At 37.6% G+C, this 18,327-nt stretch overlaps 2 protein-coding genes and 1 non-coding gene across 3 annotated transcripts; all 3 read right to left on the bottom strand.

Moving 5' to 3' along the window:
* Positions 1 to 65: 65 nt before the first annotated feature.
* On the bottom strand, positions 66 to 4,472 carry cfap418 (cilia and flagella associated protein 418). The gene is made up of 6 exons (XM_076081078.1): positions 3,915 to 4,472; positions 3,104 to 3,206; positions 2,576 to 2,640; positions 1,795 to 1,860; positions 1,626 to 1,721; positions 66 to 979 (listed from the first exon to the last, which is right to left on the bottom strand). Exons 1-6 carry the CDS (start codon positions 4,067 to 4,069, stop codon positions 820 to 822), a joined length of 645 nt encoding a protein of 214 aa, XP_075937193.1. The 5' UTR covers positions 4,070 to 4,472; the 3' UTR covers positions 66 to 819.
* A 428-nt stretch (positions 4,473 to 4,900) lies between these two features.
* trnas-aga (transfer RNA serine (anticodon AGA)) lies at positions 4,901 to 4,982 on the bottom strand. The gene has a single exon. It is a non-coding gene; the product is annotated as a tRNA-Ser (tRNA).
* Positions 4,983 to 7,097: 2,115 nt separating this feature from the next.
* cd83 (CD83 molecule) lies at positions 7,098 to 12,441 on the bottom strand. Its single transcript, XM_076081108.1, has 5 exons — positions 12,034 to 12,441; positions 11,512 to 11,633; positions 10,569 to 10,797; positions 10,251 to 10,357; positions 7,098 to 10,122 (listed from the first exon to the last, which is right to left on the bottom strand). Exons 1-5 carry the CDS (start codon positions 12,074 to 12,076, stop codon positions 9,961 to 9,963), a joined length of 663 nt encoding a protein of 220 aa, XP_075937223.1. The 5' UTR covers positions 12,077 to 12,441; the 3' UTR covers positions 7,098 to 9,960.
* Between the last annotated feature and the right edge of the window lie 5,886 nt (positions 12,442 to 18,327).

Raw genomic sequence — 18,327 nt, 5'->3', positions numbered from 1 at the left:
CACAAACATTTTACATTCAAACATTAAACTGAGCAAACAGAACGCAGACCGACCGTGGTGAGAAGTTTGTCCTCAGTATTTATTCACAGACATAAATATAACTCACATTGACTATCTTACAGAAAGGGAGAAGAAGAAGTGTTTTCCTACCATGGCTTAAAAAAGATCATTTTGACAATATATTTAATGATTTAGTGTTTTGATTTATTTATTTTTTTTTTTAAGTAATACAGACAACAACAATGCTCTTTGATTCTATTTGGTGGTTTAAAAATATTTTTATTTTATTTTAATATTTATTTATAATTATTGTTTTGTTGTTTAACAATAAAAGATAAAATGTGTGGGGGGGATGCAATGTCGCAGCTTTTATTTTGAAAGTACAAAGAAGGCTCTAACAGGAGGAACCTTCCCTTCCACTAGAGAACCAAATGTGGATCATTCCGCCGCTGAAAATAGTCTCTATACATGTTATGTAAACAATCATTAAAAATAATTACTGAATAATTCCACATCTGCTGTTTTCACCATGTGTCTTTGTTTGTGTTTGCAGCTGAACAATAAAGCTTTGATCAAACTAATCTGTGACTTGAACATTAGTGAGCTGAACCTCTGCAGATGCTGAATATTATCAACAGGGGCAAGAAAACTCCAAACATCTGTGGTGTGACTTTAGTTTGACAAACCGTGAGGACGAGTCGAGGTGATTATTTAACTGCAGGACGGTCGTGTTGTGTCTTAGATAAAGAAAGGAGTGAAAGACAGTTTCTCTGCCCGTAAACTTTCCAGTTATACGTCCGTACGTTCTCTTGAGCAGCATCAGTCCCGGTGGTTCCCACAGACCCATCTGAGCTCCGCTCGGTCTCTGAGGTCCGTCGGCTCCGTGGTGGAGAACCAGCTGCACTGACAGGCGAACGCCCGAACACCTCTCCTCTTCTTCAGCCTGGCTCTGAGCTTCTCACAGTCCGGCATGTTGTTCCTACAAAAGACACAAAAGAAACACGACGTTGGTAAACATGAATAATTCATGAGGATTTATGAGAGTAGCTTGTCTTTAATATTATAATATTGTAAAATGACCACATGACGTTTTTATATCATCACAATTATTATTATTAGTTAGAATAATCAATGTAAATACTATTATTACTACTACTATGAAAACTGTTATAATTATTAGTATTAATATTAGAACTGTTATAATAATAATAATAGTTATCATTATTATAATTGTTAGACAATGATGGCGACGGACAAAAACCAAGATGGCCACGGACCAAAACCAAGATGGCGGCGTCCTTCACACACATTGCAACGGTAAAACAAAATGTGACACATTTGTAATGTTTACATCTGTTGAGTGATCAACAGCTGGCCAATAAGAGATATATCGTAGATCGGTTTCCAAACAGGGGATCTGGACCCCTGAAGGGGTCGCCAGATAAATTCAAAAGGGACGCGAGGTGAACAGAAGAAGAAAGCAGACAAAACATCGTTGTTCTTTTTCTCAGACGTTCTTCTGATCCTTCTGAATCCTTTTACTTCTACAAGGACAGAGAAGTAAAATGGGAAGCGTTGGAGGAATGGTGGTGCCGTGTGGACTTCATGCCTCGTTGCAGACTCACCTGAGGAACAGGTAATCACAGGACGAGTCCCACTCACAGTCGTCAAACGTCAGCACCCGGAAGTCACAGGACGTACACCTCAGCTGGTCACATGACCTGTGCATCAGTCGTCACCGTTAACAGGAGTGTATTTATTAAAGTTGTTGTGAAAACTGAGATGTTTTCTCACCTCTTGGACGTTGGCGTTCCGACGCCGCTTGTGACGGAGCTCCCGCCAACGAAAACAGGACAACACCTGAACGAATGATGAACAATGCACAAAGAAAAGCAACATCCGACTTTAAGAGAGTCAACAGTTTCACACAAACATTATTAGAATATAGAAAACATAGTTTACACTTTTTATGAGAAAAACAAAACACCTTATCATAACCATCATTAATAATTATGGTCAATTGATTGAGTTAATTACACTTTAGTGAATAGTTATTTTACAGTTGACAAACAAATAATTCATAATATTATAATTAGTAATCTGTTATTTTGACAGTTAGTAAACTGCCTACAAATATTATTTGCATGGCTATTATAAAGTTGTAACTGATGATAATAATTATTTCTTAAATGGTTAATTAATACTCTGTAAAGCATCTATAAACATTATTTACATAGCTCAAACTTTGACCAGATTCAAAATTGGTTTCTGGTCCATCGCTCTATGAAATGTTTATAGATGTTTACAAAGGATTTCTTAAAGGTTTACAAATAATATACTAATCATTAACAAATACTTTATAGATTACAAAGTCCTATACATGTCTAATAAATAGTAAACATTATTAGTTATTATCTCATTGTTTGTTAAACAGACAAATAACTATAAACGAATTAACCATTTATTAATGATGGTTATTATAAAGTGTCTGTGGTTATTGTAGTTATTATCATATGAAGCAGCTGTAGTTATTACTCACAGCTGTGTGTTGTTGTTGTTGTTGTTGTTCACTTACTTTCTCCCTCCTGACTGAGACGACAGCTTCTTCTCTACTTGTGTTGCTGTAGGGAACTGTTGCGTCTGAAATGAAAAGTCAAATTAAGAAAACACATTGTTGTAGTAAAGAATCTGACGTCACTTCATTTGAAGCTGGATGGATTTATTTCTTTGAAGTGTATTAATTTGTAAGATGTTAAAAGAGGAGATGTGATCCTCCTCACCATAAAAACACAAAGGGAACAGATCGGTTTGATTATGACGATGATTACTTACTAACACCTAAATAGTTACGTCTTTTTTTCACTAGCAAGTGTGTTCCAAGATGTTTTAATACTTTAACTTCCCTAAAAATGTATTTCATTAAAATATGGCTTCTTTTAATTTACTATTTTCTTCCAGGACTCGAGGAAGGTGAATGTCACAGGCACACCTAGATACTCAGGTTAGAAGACACCCTGACCTTTATAAAAACATATTCCATGTGGAGAAAAGTAATAGTTGTTAACGTGATGTTTACGTCTTTCTATATAAAGTACATGTTCACCTTTAGTTGAGAGGAATCGCTGGAGTCTTCCTCCAGTAATTCTTCCAGAAGAGCGTCGATATCGTCGGCGACCCTGCTCACCGGCTGGTCGGGTGCTGTGGCTCTAAAATCATAGGAAACAAAGTCAAGTATAGAGCTTCAGTAAAGACGACACGATGTTTAAGATTCATCGATTTAAACGTCATCTTTTAGGCTGATTCCAGTGTTTTTAGACACAATGTTTGCTTTTTAAGGAGTCAGCATTTCTACAGTATTTTAGACGTGCTAGTTTGGAGAAGGCAGCATTTAGAGCCGTGTGTAGGGAATTAAACATGAAAAATCCAGATACCAATATTTATTGACTTTTGTTTTGGTGTTGACTTCTCAGGACTTAAGTATTTCTAAACCTGGCTACAGGAAATTAAATAAACAATATGGAGCTTTCTCTGTTATGCAACTATATTCATATATATTTATTTTATTTAAATTGAAATATTTGTATATACAGTAAGTTTCTGTGTGTGTGTGGGAGGGGGGGTAGTACTCACATTGCACAGTCCTAGTTTTGGAGATTACTCACTAAAGCTGCTTTAAAAATATATTTTCAATTATTTCCTGATTTTTAATTTCCTTTGAACTTTGATAGGTGTCTGTTCTAGTTATTATTATTATTATTATTATTATTATTATAAATGCTAGGTGTCTGTTTTAGTAGTTATTATGAACACAAGCTAACTTTACTGCACCTTTACTTAGCACAATGGTACATCCCACTGTTAGCTAGCATTACCTAGCTTAGCTAGCATTGGCTAGCGACATTAGCATTGTTTACCTGCTGTGTTTTCTTTGTTCTTCGCTGTCTTTCCCGCATTTTCCCACCTCGCTCGGGTCCACGCGAGCGGAACACGTGACAGAAACGTTGCGACAAAACCTTTTTTCTACTTCATCCAGCAGTTCGTCCAGGTCTTCTTCTTCATCGTCGGCCATGTTTTTGCACACAAGCTAGCACGCTCAGAGCGTTCGTCGTTGCTAAGTAACAGGAGAACAGAGCGGAAACGGAACGACAACCTACTTCAAAATAAGTGTCGCAAAATTAATAAAATAAGATAAAATAAAATAATCCTTTATTAGTCCCGCAGCGGGGACATTTATAGGATTACAGCAGTATATGGGATAGTGCAAACAAGAGACATAGTACAAAAAAAATCAAAAGAAGTAATACAACAGTAAAGAATATTAAATAACTAAGAAAAGTAAAAAATTCACAATAACTAAAATATTATATATACAGACAGAATAATTGAAGTATTGCAATATTATACAGACAGAATAATTGTAGTATTGCACAGTGTATTTACGTTGCACATATAATGTGACGTTAGCTCGGACCAGAGACGAATTGTTTTGTTAATTTTAACTTCAAAGATAAGACTTTTATAATTCCTGGGGTGTAAGGTTACATTCAGATATTAGAGAGGCACAAGGCTAAGACGTAGGACAACATAAATAACTGATTTATAGATGTAATAAATACTAAGAAATAAAATAACCAACAACCATAAATGTATACCTCAAATATCACAATGGTCGAAAAGGTTTAGTATATACTAGTGGTCATACCCCCTTTTATGAACTTAATATTTACATAAATTATAATGTTAGTTTATCATACTTACCCTAGTTAGTCAAATATAACTTTAAGGAACGCCGATGCGTTAGCACAACGTTTTTCCAGCCTAAATGTTATATAATAATAATACTAACACCAACGTACAATCTAGAAAAACTGAAATGATTTTTTAGAGGAAAAATTTATCACGTTGTCGGCAGGATTCGAACCTGCGCGGGGAGACCCCAATGGATTTCTAGTCCATCGCCTTAACCACTCGGCCACGACAACCAGATGGCGCTAAAGCGGCCAACAAATAATTTTAAAAAGTGACATAACATTATGTGTTTGACTTGTCTTTATACAAGCAACTTTCAAATGTATGACGATAAACCCCTTGAGATGTACCATCTTCTTTGCAAGGGGTCCCAAAAACATATACTCACTGTAGCCTGCTGACAGAAGGAACATTATTCTTCTAGAGAGGTTGAATGTTTTTTTTGTTGCTGTAAAGTTTGACTGTTTCTGTGAGGATGCAGGAAATGCAGGTGCAGAAACTGATGTCAGACACTATGATTCATGCAGCTTCATTCATGACATTACAGCTGTATATTGAACAGAACGTTTAGTGTGTTATCTTGATTGGGAATGCAGCAAAACCAGTGTCTCACCTAGTAGTTGGCAAGTTATATTAATAAAAGGAAATTGTAAATAAAATGCATTCTAGTAAAATAGAAGTTGTTGTTCAGACAGTCAGCATTATGGCCTTTAAATAATCCTGCAGCGCCTTCTAGTGGACAAATAACATAGTTTGTATCAGTAGATTCAACACATGCTTCAGCTCTCTTCCAAATAATATGCTGTGTTACCTGTTATATAATATAAACACATACTATTTGGTTTAATCCTCTCTGTGTGTTGTAGTAGTTGTTAATATAATTAGTATAAAAACTGCGTAGTGTTATTCTCTTTGCTCACCTTGAGCTGGCTTGTATTATATGTGTGGCAGTGAATAAAGCACAGTTTGAGGACATCTTCTTCTTCACTTGTTAGCAGACCACCTGTGGTGACAGAATATTCATTTAAGCAAACACATCTACAGAGCATGTGTGGATTACTGATCGGGCCTCCCGGAGAACAGGCCCATAGGGACCAAAGTGTCAGGTGTCCCCGCTGGACTTCACCTACAAAATGTCCTACAAAGAGACACACGCCAACAGTGAAGAGACTTTAATTACCACAAAGAGACACAGCAAGACCACAAAGAGACACGAAGCAGCTGCAAAGAGACACGAAATGACAATGAAAAGACACGAAACAACTACAAAGAGACACAAAACAACTACAAAGAGACACAAAACAACTACATGTAAAACCAAATGTATCACATAATTCAAAGAAAAGCTATATAAAGATATTGTAATATAAACTTCTCTGCTTTACGAGAAGTGTTATTTTGAAAAGGTCTCTTCTGCGTTTTAAAGTGAAGTGTGAACGTTGTGGGTGGAAGCTGAACTATATTTACGCCGGAGGAAAGGAAACATATGAAGGTTTTGCTTTCTGTTAAGATGTTAACTTACTAAATGAAAGAAACACAACTAAAACTGTACAAACATCGGTGATGGTGGTTTCCCAACAGACGTGTTGTTCACCGTGAACCTCTCAAATGTCATGAAGCTCACGTTGCTAATAAAGTTCAACAGCACAGGTGTCTCTAAGGAAGAGAAAACTGATGAAAATATATTTCATACATACGCATCTTGTTCAAAAACTGCCATAAAAACAAAGTAAAAAGGTAGAAAACAACACAAAATATTGGCTGATAAAGTGTTTCAGGTTATTAGTCTTGTGACCTTTAACAATAACTAGTTCTATTTAGTTAACCACCAACTTTAGCTTGTGAAACAGTTGTCAAGTTGCATTATGGGATATGTAGTATCCAGTGTTTACAGAGTAAAAGTGAGGATACCTCGGCCTCTTCAGCTTCAATTGTGCCCACTTAAATAAAAAAACAGTCAAACAGTTAAAGTAATAATCGTTTTATCAAACAAAGTCTTCTCCAGAGTAAACATGAAATGCATAAAATCACAAACTCATCATTAAAGTCACTGAGTGCTACTTATTTCATCTTTTGTCTTTATGTTGTCAGAATTTTATGACTCAAAATGAATAAATCTGTCAAACGAAATTCCCCTCCTGAGAATTTCCTCACATTTCACTTTTGTAGAATTGAAACTCATGAAGCCACACTTCAGATGGAGTTCCCCTATAGAATAAATCAGAGATTATTTTTACAACAACCACAAACCTAAAACACAGATTAAAATAATGTTTTTGTTTCAACTGTCGTAAATGTATCATAAACTTAATCACAATCAGAGGTGAGTCACATAAATGCTCAAAAAGGTTCTTTAACATGTTTATTAAAGGGAAACAAGCGTTGGAATGAGGATAGAGGGCTGCCATGCAGCATGTCTGCAGAGTAAAGATAGTATTCTATCTTAACGTCTGTGAGCGTTAACAAACTGAACACCAGGAACAAAAAGATTAGCTTATAACAGACAAATGTCCTTTTATCCATCAACAAACAGCAATGTTTTACATATATAAACAAAACTTAAGAGTAAAAACAAAGTGAAACCAGAGACAAATTCAATATCAGTGTCTTTAATTCCACTTCTTCTTCTAGATTCAAATCTAATCTCACAACAAACTCGTTCATTGGCTCTGAACTAAAAGCTCAAAACAAGCCGCCATGACGTCTCAACAAGCTGAGAACACGAGATCTCACTTATTAAAAACATTTCTTTACAAACCCTCCAGTCCTTCCTTTTTTATAAAACATAACCAAAACTCTTCCGTTAATCCTTCAGTTTCCAATATTACATTTTTTTATTGCTCAACATATACAAGTCTCAAACTGAACCAAAGAACACCGATAGACCAGCAATACGTAACATGAAGTAAACATTGTTTTCATGCATCTATTTATAAGATATTTCATCAAAGGAGTTCTCCATTATTTAACAAAAGAAGCAGACAGAAGCAGACTGTGACGACGTTGCTGAGGGCTTTCCCCCGATGAGTCCACATAGATATCACAAAGATGACGCATGTGTAATCTGTTTTCAGTTCTGTATTTTTTAAAGGCCACCACGACTCGCTTCCTATTGCTGCTTCAAGTGTCACACGGTGGAGTTTCCCACCGACACGTGATGAAAAAGATATGGAGAGTAAAACAGCTTCGTCTGGTGTCTGGAAACAAAGTATTTATAACACAAGTAGATAAATGAAAATGTTATAAATAGAATGCAGGTGTTAGAAAAAGGAGCATTTGTTGTACTTGTATCGTGCTTAACTTTAGTGGCGCATAAAATATCAGGTATGAAACAATCTGCTGGTTCAGAATGAGACCAAACTATGGATGTGCAGTTTCTGAGACAGAATGTGGCCTTTTGGTGTGGAGTTTCTTAGGTCAAAGGACTTCAGTGTTTAACGTCTACCCCGAAGATATTCAACCTTTCAGGTATTCAACGTGACTGTCAAACACTCACCCTCGTCTTCCAGTAACCCAATCGTCACTGCTCAGAAAAACACTGAGATACAACTTTAACCAACATCCACAATAAACCCGCAAAACAAAATAAAAGCCCAGTGAGAACAATAAGAGACAGATCTGCGTACAATCTCACGATATGGTCTTCCTGGATCAATTTTCTAAATTTCAACGACTCAAGTCCTTCAGGATCCCAGTGAAGACGACCATCCTCTGTCCTCTCTCTTAACTTTATCTGGAGGTAAGTAGAGGCAGAAGGAGTCTCTGTTGGCTCCTGTTCGTGAAGCCAAGTTCGTGTTGGAAAAAATCTCATTATGTGAGTCTTTTAATGGTGAAATAAAGAATACCGAATATATTCTTCCTATTTATTCTCTGCGCAGAGAAAGTTCAATCATAACAACAGAATGCGTAAAGTCTCAGTGAGGAAGAACTTTCTTTATACATTATTTATTTTTATTTTTTAAAATGCTTTTTCTGACGGAAGCGTTCGTAACACATGATGTTTTCAAGGACCGTCGGAAAGATGAAAACACAGATTGTTTTAAAGAAAACATGCTTTTAAATCCCACCAGCGGGTTGAGGGGTTCAGAGAGAAGTCAGCAGTCAGTGACGTAAAGAAAAACAGTGAATAAAATAGTTTTTAAAAAAGTAAAATGAATCACCGCAACCACTAGAGGCCTTTGAGCGTGAAGTCATAAATGAGCATAAAAAATATTAGACTTATCGGTCCAGTGGTAAATTTACAGAAAACTGTTTCACATTTCACAGGTTTGGGAATGAACGAGGACATAGATCCTCAGTCTAGCACCTATTCACACACATTAATAAAGTATCCATCTATCCATCCATCCATCTATCCATCCATCTATCCATCTATCCATCTATCCATCCATCCATCCATCCATCTATCCATCCATCTATCCATCTATCCATCCATCCATCCATCTATCCATCCATCCATCCATCCATCCATCTATCCATCCATCCATCTATCCATCCATCCATCCATCCATCTATCCATCCATCTATCCATCCATCTATCCATCTATCCATCTATCCATCCATCCATCTATCCATCCATCTATCCATCTATCCATCTATCCATCCATCCATCCATCTATCCATCCATCTATCCATCTATCCATCCATCCATCCATCTATCCATCCATCCATCCATCCATCCATCTATCCATCCATCCATCCATCCATCCATCTATCCATCCATCCATCTATCCATCCATCTATCCTGACCATCGGTGGAGCAACTTCGGGTTCAGCCTCTTGCCCATCGGACACTTCCACAGGTGGACAGGAGGAGCCCGATGGGAATCGAACCACCGTCCTTTCGTCACCCAGTCTATCGCCTGAGCAACAGCGGCCCCCCCACCGGGGGCCAACGGCAGCTTCTGTCCGGTGCCGGGAGATCCCGCTCCGTGTCCACATTTTGTTTTAGCTTCTGAAGAGTTTTCTAGGCGTTGGTCCTTGAGAGGTTTTTAATATTAGGGGGGGGGGGGCATCGTTTATTAGAAGTCTGTGATCGTCCAATTAAAGGTTTCTGTTGCTCATTGGAGGGATTATCGATGTCAAAACTGGAATTTGTCTTGAATCACAAGTGAAGTTGGAGATGTGGTAGAAATAAGGACACGCTGAGAAGCAGTTTAGTGGCGTCTTCACGGTTCGTCTGGTCGTCTTCATTCTTGTCGGCAACATTCTTTAAACGTAGACGTGCTTCATCGTGGCTGTTTTGGACACTTTAGGACCCAACGTATAAATCGACTGTAAGTCCTTTTTGTCGAGCGGTTTGAGCGGTGCGTCCAGTAACGTTTCTTTTTTCGGTGTCCTGTTTTTGTCTTTGATGATATTCTTTAAATTGCCCTGTGGTGGAGAGAAGAAAAAAAACATACATTTAAATGAGGAATGAAAAAGGACAAAGCAGTAAACTGGGTTGTTTGTGTCACTGTAAAACCACGTGAATGATTTGTTTTCTCCAGGGTTAGACTCACGTAGCTAATGAGGAAAATCACGAGGGCAAGCATCAGCACGATTGTGGCGAAAACAACCAAGTAAGTGTCCGTCAGACGGTTTTCTGTGGGACCGTCGGCGGGACAATCTGAAAGTGAAAACAGAAAGTCAAGTTACTCGAGTTCAAAACCTGCATCAATGACCTGATAACAAGATAAGATGAGCAAAGCAATACAGTGATGTTTGTCGACTTGAAGTGCCCCGATTCAAATTTGAATAGACGCCTCAGGGGGCCAGATGTTTTTCACATCAGAGAACTGGGAAAGTTTTGGGTAAATATGCGACTGAGAGACTCTTACCTCTCAGCCTGAGGAGCACCTGGCCCTCCCGGTTCTGCTCGCCCACGGGTGCCGCCAGGTGACACGTGTACGAGCCGACGTCGCCACAGGTGACGTTGGGCAGGATGATGTCGCGAGACTCGCCCAGCAGCTCCACCGCTCGCTCCAGGCCGAGGTACCACCGCGTCGTGCCGTTGGGGAGGTCTTTGGTCAGGAGGCCGTGGAGACCGGACGACGGCGGCTCTCCTTCCTGAGACATCAGAAAAAAAATTTGTAAATGTAAAGAGGAATAAATAAAATAACAAATAAGTTTTAAAAAATTATATAAAGAGGAATAAATAAAAGAATAAATAAGAAAGTAAAAGACAAAAATATAAGGATGAATACAAGGAAGTCTCTTAATTTTCTGTGAATGTTTTATGTTCATAACATTTTGCTGTTTTGTTTTAAGTCAGATGCTTTTGTGCTCTTAATGAGACTATTGTGGGAAAGAAGAATGGTTAAAAAGTATTTTATAAAGTATCTAAAATTGGGTACACATTGAAGAACATTAACATTCTCTAACATTTATTTATTTGTGATAAAAAACAGAATAGCAGCGCTTTGAATGGAGCCAATCTGCATAATGAGGACTTTTACTTTAGGTACATTTTGCTGATTATACTTCTATTTCAGTAACTACTACTACTACTTTTTACCTCTGTAACTACTTCCTTTTACTTGAACAATACTACAAAGAGTGAATTATTGCATACATATATTTATCATACAATCTATTTCATGTGATGCACTTTTGGAGGGAACAGCAAACAGAAAGTGAAAGATGCATCAATTTAAATTGAATGCAGCCAATGAAACGTGTTTCCTGATGCCAACCGCCGTAAACGTCAGCTTCCTGTACGTGTACGTTATAAAGCGATGTGCATGTGAAGTATTTGTTCCATGAAATAAAGCGCAGTTTTACCTTGTACCACCTCACTGCTCTGTACTCGACACCTGGCTTATAAACAGCGGTGCATTCAAGAGTACAGTTCTCTCCGACGGCGGATTGAACCTCCAGCGGAGCGGTGAAAGCCGTGGCCACGTCTGAGGAGAGCACACAAGAATACGTTACATTTCAGTTTGTTGTAGAGCCTGTAATAAGTGTATTATAGAGCCTGTAATAAGTGTATTATAGAGCCTGTAATACACGTAGAAACAGCTGAGGACGCCCATCACAGTATAGCAGTTCTGCTGTTGTACAGTGCACATATGTTAGATTGCTTTGTCCATTTCGACTGATTTGCACGTCAACACTAAATTGAAACTTCCTTGTATGTGAAATAAAAACACACACTTGGTATTAAATCACATTGGAATTCGTGCAGTCACCTTATTTATGAATGCTATGTAATAGATTAAGAATGCAATATTTTATTTTCGTTTTAGAGAAGAGCATTATGGCATTGTTAAGTTAAATGCAAATGTTGTAAATTAGGATACTTACACAGCGACAGCAGCAGAGCCAGGTTCTTGATATTTGGAGACATGCTGGTGATAATGATGCTGGTGATGTGCAGACGAGTGTTTAAGGGAGGATTGCTACTTATACATTGAGCCACCCCACTCAAAGCTGTTTTACGGAAACGAAACCTCTTTACAGGAAAGGCAGGGACACTCCCCAAGCATGACCGAGAACGCGTCAGCGGGTGTCAACGAAATCCATTGTTCTGCTGCAGTTGTTCTGCTGCAGGATTAATGAGTGGGTCCTCCTCACACACTGCGGCAGCATGTCAAATCTGTTCCCGTCCCTCATTTTAGGTGAGTGTAAACTATCAGTGATTCTCTATCATTTAAACGGTTATTATTGTGTTCTGTTTTACGGTGAAAGTCGGCTGGTAGAACTTAGCCATAGATGTACCGTTAACTGCGGAACGGAAACTAAAACCTCCCCTGCTTGTAATTCCAGACACGTGCACCAAAGAGCAAACATGTATGCGGTGTATTAGAAATAGACGGTGACCGGTTAAGTCAGAATGAAAGCACTGAACACTACTCTAATGTCAGCCTTTAAAAGCAGCCAATGACCCCCCCCCCCCCCCCCCCCCCTCTCTCTTGTACTGACACCAATATGAAAAAGAAAACGCAAGATCATTTTAATATGAGCCGAATTGAAGCCCGCATCATGTTGAATCAGGGGACATGTTAATGTTGTGCTTTTGCACGTTTACAACATGGGCTGCAACATATAGACATTCAATTGACTCATTTTTAAGGGAAGTCTCGCGTTACTATGTGCGCGAGAGAGAGATGTGGCGTTTTACAGCGTGAAATAGAAAATAAGTGTGAGACTGCCGGTGTAGAAAGATTATTTGTGTTTATTCGCTATTTAGTTGTGATTTGTTATATTTATGACCATTGTTAACGTTTCGTTTAGCTCCTGTTAGAATCAGAAGACACTGTTTCATCAACGTCCCGCAGCTGAGGACGCTGCACCGACACGTTACTACTTTTTAATACTTTACTGCTACAGTAACATTTATCTATTTGTTCGCCTCAAGCTTGTGCCAACCTCTTAACTATGTATGTATATGTTATTGGGGCAACATAATGTTGAGTTTACATAAGTATTAACCGAACGAAAGTAAAAGAAACCTGCGGGATTCCCCGTGCTTTCCTTGCAACGAGAGGTAGTTTCCAGATCCAGGTTCATCATGTTGTATATCCGGGTTGGAAATTCCCACTATGAGGAACGTAATTGATATGTTTAAGTACTTAATTAGTTTGTTATGAATTAGATATGTTATCTAATAATTGTCAGACCTAAGTATTTCTTCTTTTATGTGCACTGGATTTTAGGTGCAGATTAAACAAATATTAAAATGTTTATATTAATTTGATGGGTTTAGTTCTTGTCCAAATAAAAGATAAAAGTAGATTTTGGTCCACAGGTATTTTAATTTTTATATTTTGAGAGAAATAAAAAAGAAGCGAAGTAGAAAATGAACATGTTTTAACATGTAGAATAAAGTTATTTCTTCTTTGTATTGACAGCATCGGCTGCTCTGTGGTCTGTGAGGGCCGACTCGGTGATGGAGAGCAGCTCCAATTATTCCTGCTGTGACAACCCGACAATTGAGTTTGACCAGAACTGTACGGCCACGTTCAGCACCAATAACAAGGTAAACATCTCCCTGCATGCATGATGACAATGCAGCAAGTGTATATATACATATATTCATTCATAAAAAATGCCCCAATATCAATGACTCTAAATCTGTACACTGCAGACAAAACATCATTTTTCATGTACTTTCAATTAAGAGATTTTAGTTTATTTTTCTTCAATAACTCGTCTTCTTTCAGACGAGAGGAAAGAAAATGTTTATTTTATCACTTTGTCTGTTTACGTCTGTAGATTTCTCCTAAATTCACCAAAAGTCACCATTACATAATGCCTCATTTGCATATTTAAACACCACATTTCAAAAAACTTACAACACAATAAATAATCCTCTTAATGTGAGTGATGAAGTGGTGAAGTTTCATGGTGATATCTATGAGTTCATGTGTTCACCTGTAGAGTCTCTAAATGTCTGTAATGTAACTAAACGTCTCTTTAAAGGACGTTTCCTCTCAATGAGTTTGTTCTCAGACTCTGATGATAAATCTCCACTTCAGCAGCTCTTACATTCACCAAACTTCACTCGTTCATTCCTCTCTGTGTGCTGAAGGTTCACACAGAGGGGTTTGTTCACACATCACTCACACACTCATTTATACATTTATTAATATAAACATGGTGAAATGGATTTGTTCACCTGTCGTGTCTCCTCTGAAATAGAAACTGGTAAATCATTCGCTGTTTGTGATTTTATATTCGAGGTGTTTTCTTCTTGCAGCTTATCGCCGACTCAAACAGCAACGACTGCGTCACTCCGTGCAAGAAGATAGAAGCTGGACGGATGACGCTGGATCGGTGTGTTGATATGCAGATGATCCTGGTTTACACAGAGGTGCGTCACACACTCTGATATTTAAATTACATTTTGTTTTATTTGTAGTGGTATATTATCTGTGTTTCAGAACTACTCAGTGACTGTAAAATAAAAAAGTAGTGTGTATATATGTGTGTGTAAATATATATATAAATACATATATATATATATATATATATATATATATATATATATATATATTTAAATAATAAACCCAATTGCCAAAATTTGTTTATTGCATCCAGAAGCTGTAAAAACAGCCAGATTTTCAACCCTCCTTGAACACATCATGTGTGACAAAATTGTAAATATTTCATCAAAATAACTTTATTCTAAACGTCTTGTTTAAAATTTCTCCCCAAATAAACCGTTTCATCAATAACATTGTTTCTTTTACTCAGTTAATGGTTAGACAATTAACTGACTCAGGGAAATGTGGTTTATGTAATATATATATATATATATATATATATATATATATATATATATATATATATATATATATATATATATATAAAAACTTTACTTCCGTATTGTCAGGGGTTGATGGTGACTGAGGAGAGGATCGACTTCCACGGCCAACGGTGCTCTGGTTCTAACAGCGTGGCAGCTGGAAATCAGGGTGAGTCTGGTTTTATACACCAACAGGCTGATTATGATGGTTTTTTAATGAAACCCTTCATTAAACTCCGTTTAAGTGGCTCAAACACATTAATTCATGAGATGAACTATCTTAAGTGTGAAAGCATAAACAAGGGATGTGGGAGGGAAGTTTTGGGGATTTTACTGTGTGCCACAACAAGACCGCGGATCAGGGTACCTTTTATTGTAACTAACAACATCAGAACTGCAGAAGACGTGAATGATGACCTTCTGTTCAGACTGACCTTCTGTACGACGGGATATTTTAGAGAAACGCACCAGCACTGAAGCAACGCAACGTACCGGATGTATTTTAGACAACTGAAGGAATCCATATCAGCTATATTTAGAATATTTCACCCCTTTACTTTGCTGTCAGACAGACCTTTATAACAGGGAACTGGAGCTGTTATCTACGCTCTCTACAAAGACACCAGACTTTAGCTCTTAGAATAAAGGAGCTGCTGGTCTACAGCTGGTCTACAGCTGGTCTACAGCTGGTCTACAGCTGGTCTACAGCTGGTCTACAGCTGGTCTACAGCTGGTCTACAGCTGGTCTACAGCTGGTCTACTGCTGGTCTACTGCGTCTACTGCTGCCTCCACCAGTTAGTTTGTTTGTGTGACTTCAACACTTTTAAGAAATTACTGATTATTCCGTCAGAACAACAGTAATGCTCTCTTCGAATAATGAGCGAATATTTCCCAGTGATTAACAGTTTGAACATTATTGTTGCTTTATGGGCTTTATGGGAACCGTGTGATTCTGACCACTTTTCTTTAATTATTTGTATTTTGGCTGCAGGGTCGGTCGGTTTGTTGCTGCTGGTTTTGGGGATCGCTGGATGTCTGTGATCTGCTGAGTCATCAAAGTTGGTACGATCAAACTCGGAGAGAGAGAGAGAGAGAGAATGGCCGGTGTCTTCGGGGGAACGCTGCTAATTCGTGGGCTTCAGGGATTCTTTCGTTCGATGTATTTCTGTGCTTCTGCCTTCCGTCCTCTGCACTTTATTAGTAAGTAGTAATGTTTTAGTGGTAGTGACGATATATAATATTAAAAAAGTTAGGTATTTTATGAAGCATTTCACTGCCTCGCCATGCAAAGCCATTCAGACAGTGTTCTGAATATATTTTTAGTACAAAGTTTTTATATTTATCTGCTCTTTTCTACTGCGAAAGGTTAAATAATGCACATTAGTTTTTGTATCTTATTGTTAACTCTGCATACAGTGTTTACTGAAAGGCTTCATGTATGTGTTTAGGGAAACATATTAATTTATTTAAATAAATAAATATTATTAATTTATTAATTTTTACAAAATGACTGACACGGGTTAAAATTCCTGAGATCAAAGCCGTAAATTTACGAGAATATATATACGGCCCTAATACGCTGTCGTACAGTACTAACTTTTAAAATGGCATTTCTGTTATTAAACCATACGGTACAAACTATTTAGGTCAGTCCACTCAAGGACAGAAGGTAGAAATCAGAAAAAGGATATTTAATCGGACCGTGAGTGTTTACATTTAGCTAATAGAGACTTAACAACGTAACATTAGCGATGTTAGATATCCAGGTATTATGGTTAGCTGCTAACCAACGTGATCTCACGGGAGGGCGTATAAATAACACGTTACGTCACGCATTTTAAGCTTTTCAAGTGTCATTTCATTCCCGACTCCTCACATTACGGTTGCGGTTTTCAACACGTGGTTAACGTTGTGAACTCGAATTAAACTACGTGGTTATGTTTTCAAAAAAGATCATAGTTTGGGTTAAAATAAGCAAGTTTGATTCAAGTCAACGGGTGTTTTTTTGTTTCACACGGGACACGGACGGCGGTCTCCTGGGTGAAAGTCGCGTGTTTGTTTGCACTTCCGTGAAATGACACGTGAAAAGCAAAAAAAAAAAGTGTCGTGATTTGAACTCGCAAGATGACGGCAGCGTTATTTATACGTCATTTCGTGACGCCAAAATCAATAAGATGGATTTATTGATGCCAGTCAGTGAAAGCTACAGAATTTCCGCACACATTCCGGTTTACAGAATCTCCCTGTGTTTCGTTGTGAAGAAATAAATGAAGGGAGTCAAATAGGAAGCACTGACAACTTGAAACACTGTGAAAAGTTGCGCTCTCTACATGTCATGGTCACGATTCTTTAAAAATAATGCTGATTTATGATTTATCGGTCGAGCTGTAGACTGAATGTACTTGAAGGAAAGTCAAAGTAGGAAAGAGCGTCTGATTGGGAGCTGAGGTGTTGTTCCCGACTGTATAAACACAAATGAAAGCAGCTTTAAGGCCAGTAAAGCACAATACGACGAGGGAAATAGTATCTTCATTTATCTAACTGGTAGTTTGAGAGTCTTGAAACAACTCGCACAAAAGCCAGATTGGGAAACGGTTGCAAAGATCAAGTATGTTGATCTCAGCTGGAAACCCAAGTAGTGTTCTCCCTTTGATTTAAAGCTACAGAGCCGACATCGTACACACTATTATTTATGACATTTGTATCGTGTTATTCTATGCATATTATATGTGTATGTCCGCTCCATTATTAAGCTATTTTATTCTTTAAACTAAACCATGCATTAAGCTAAAACTTTACTTGGACTTTCACAACACTATATCCTCCATTATCTACTATATTAGTACCACTCCCATCTTAAACACTTAAAGATAGTTCGGAATGTCAAATTATTTGAGATCGTTTTGTATCTTCACAAAATGTCGAATGCATTATCTGACAGTGACTTTCTGAGTTCTCTTATTTTTTCTTTACACTTATAATTGAAACCCTTCGTATGCAGCTGCACAACATGCAGAATGTATTAAATAACCAACATCATGACACTCTGACATACATTTACTAAAATCATACTATTTAAAGGTATAAAAACACTGCTGAATCACCTTTTATTGAGCAAATGAATAAAAAAAAACAGAAGAACAACATGTCAGAAGTGAAAGTTTTTTTTTATTGTTACGTTAATATTTTTAAATATTGTATGTCCTTTTAAAGTCATATCAAAGATTGTGCCTTTAATTTTAAGAATTGAATCTCTGATGACGCTCTTTCCTGCTTCTCGACGACTCCACGACTGTTTTAGACCTTTTAAAACCGGTCACACCACTAAAGTCAGGCATTAATTAAGCAT

This window comes from Anarhichas minor, unplaced genomic scaffold (genome assembly GCF_050575085.1).
Source record: "Anarhichas minor isolate MPS153535 unplaced genomic scaffold, ASM5057508v1 ptg000079l, whole genome shotgun sequence".
Classification (NCBI taxonomy): Eukaryota; Metazoa; Chordata; class Actinopteri; order Perciformes; family Anarhichadidae; genus Anarhichas; species Anarhichas minor.
This window is presented reverse-complemented; position numbering and strand designations above follow the sequence as displayed.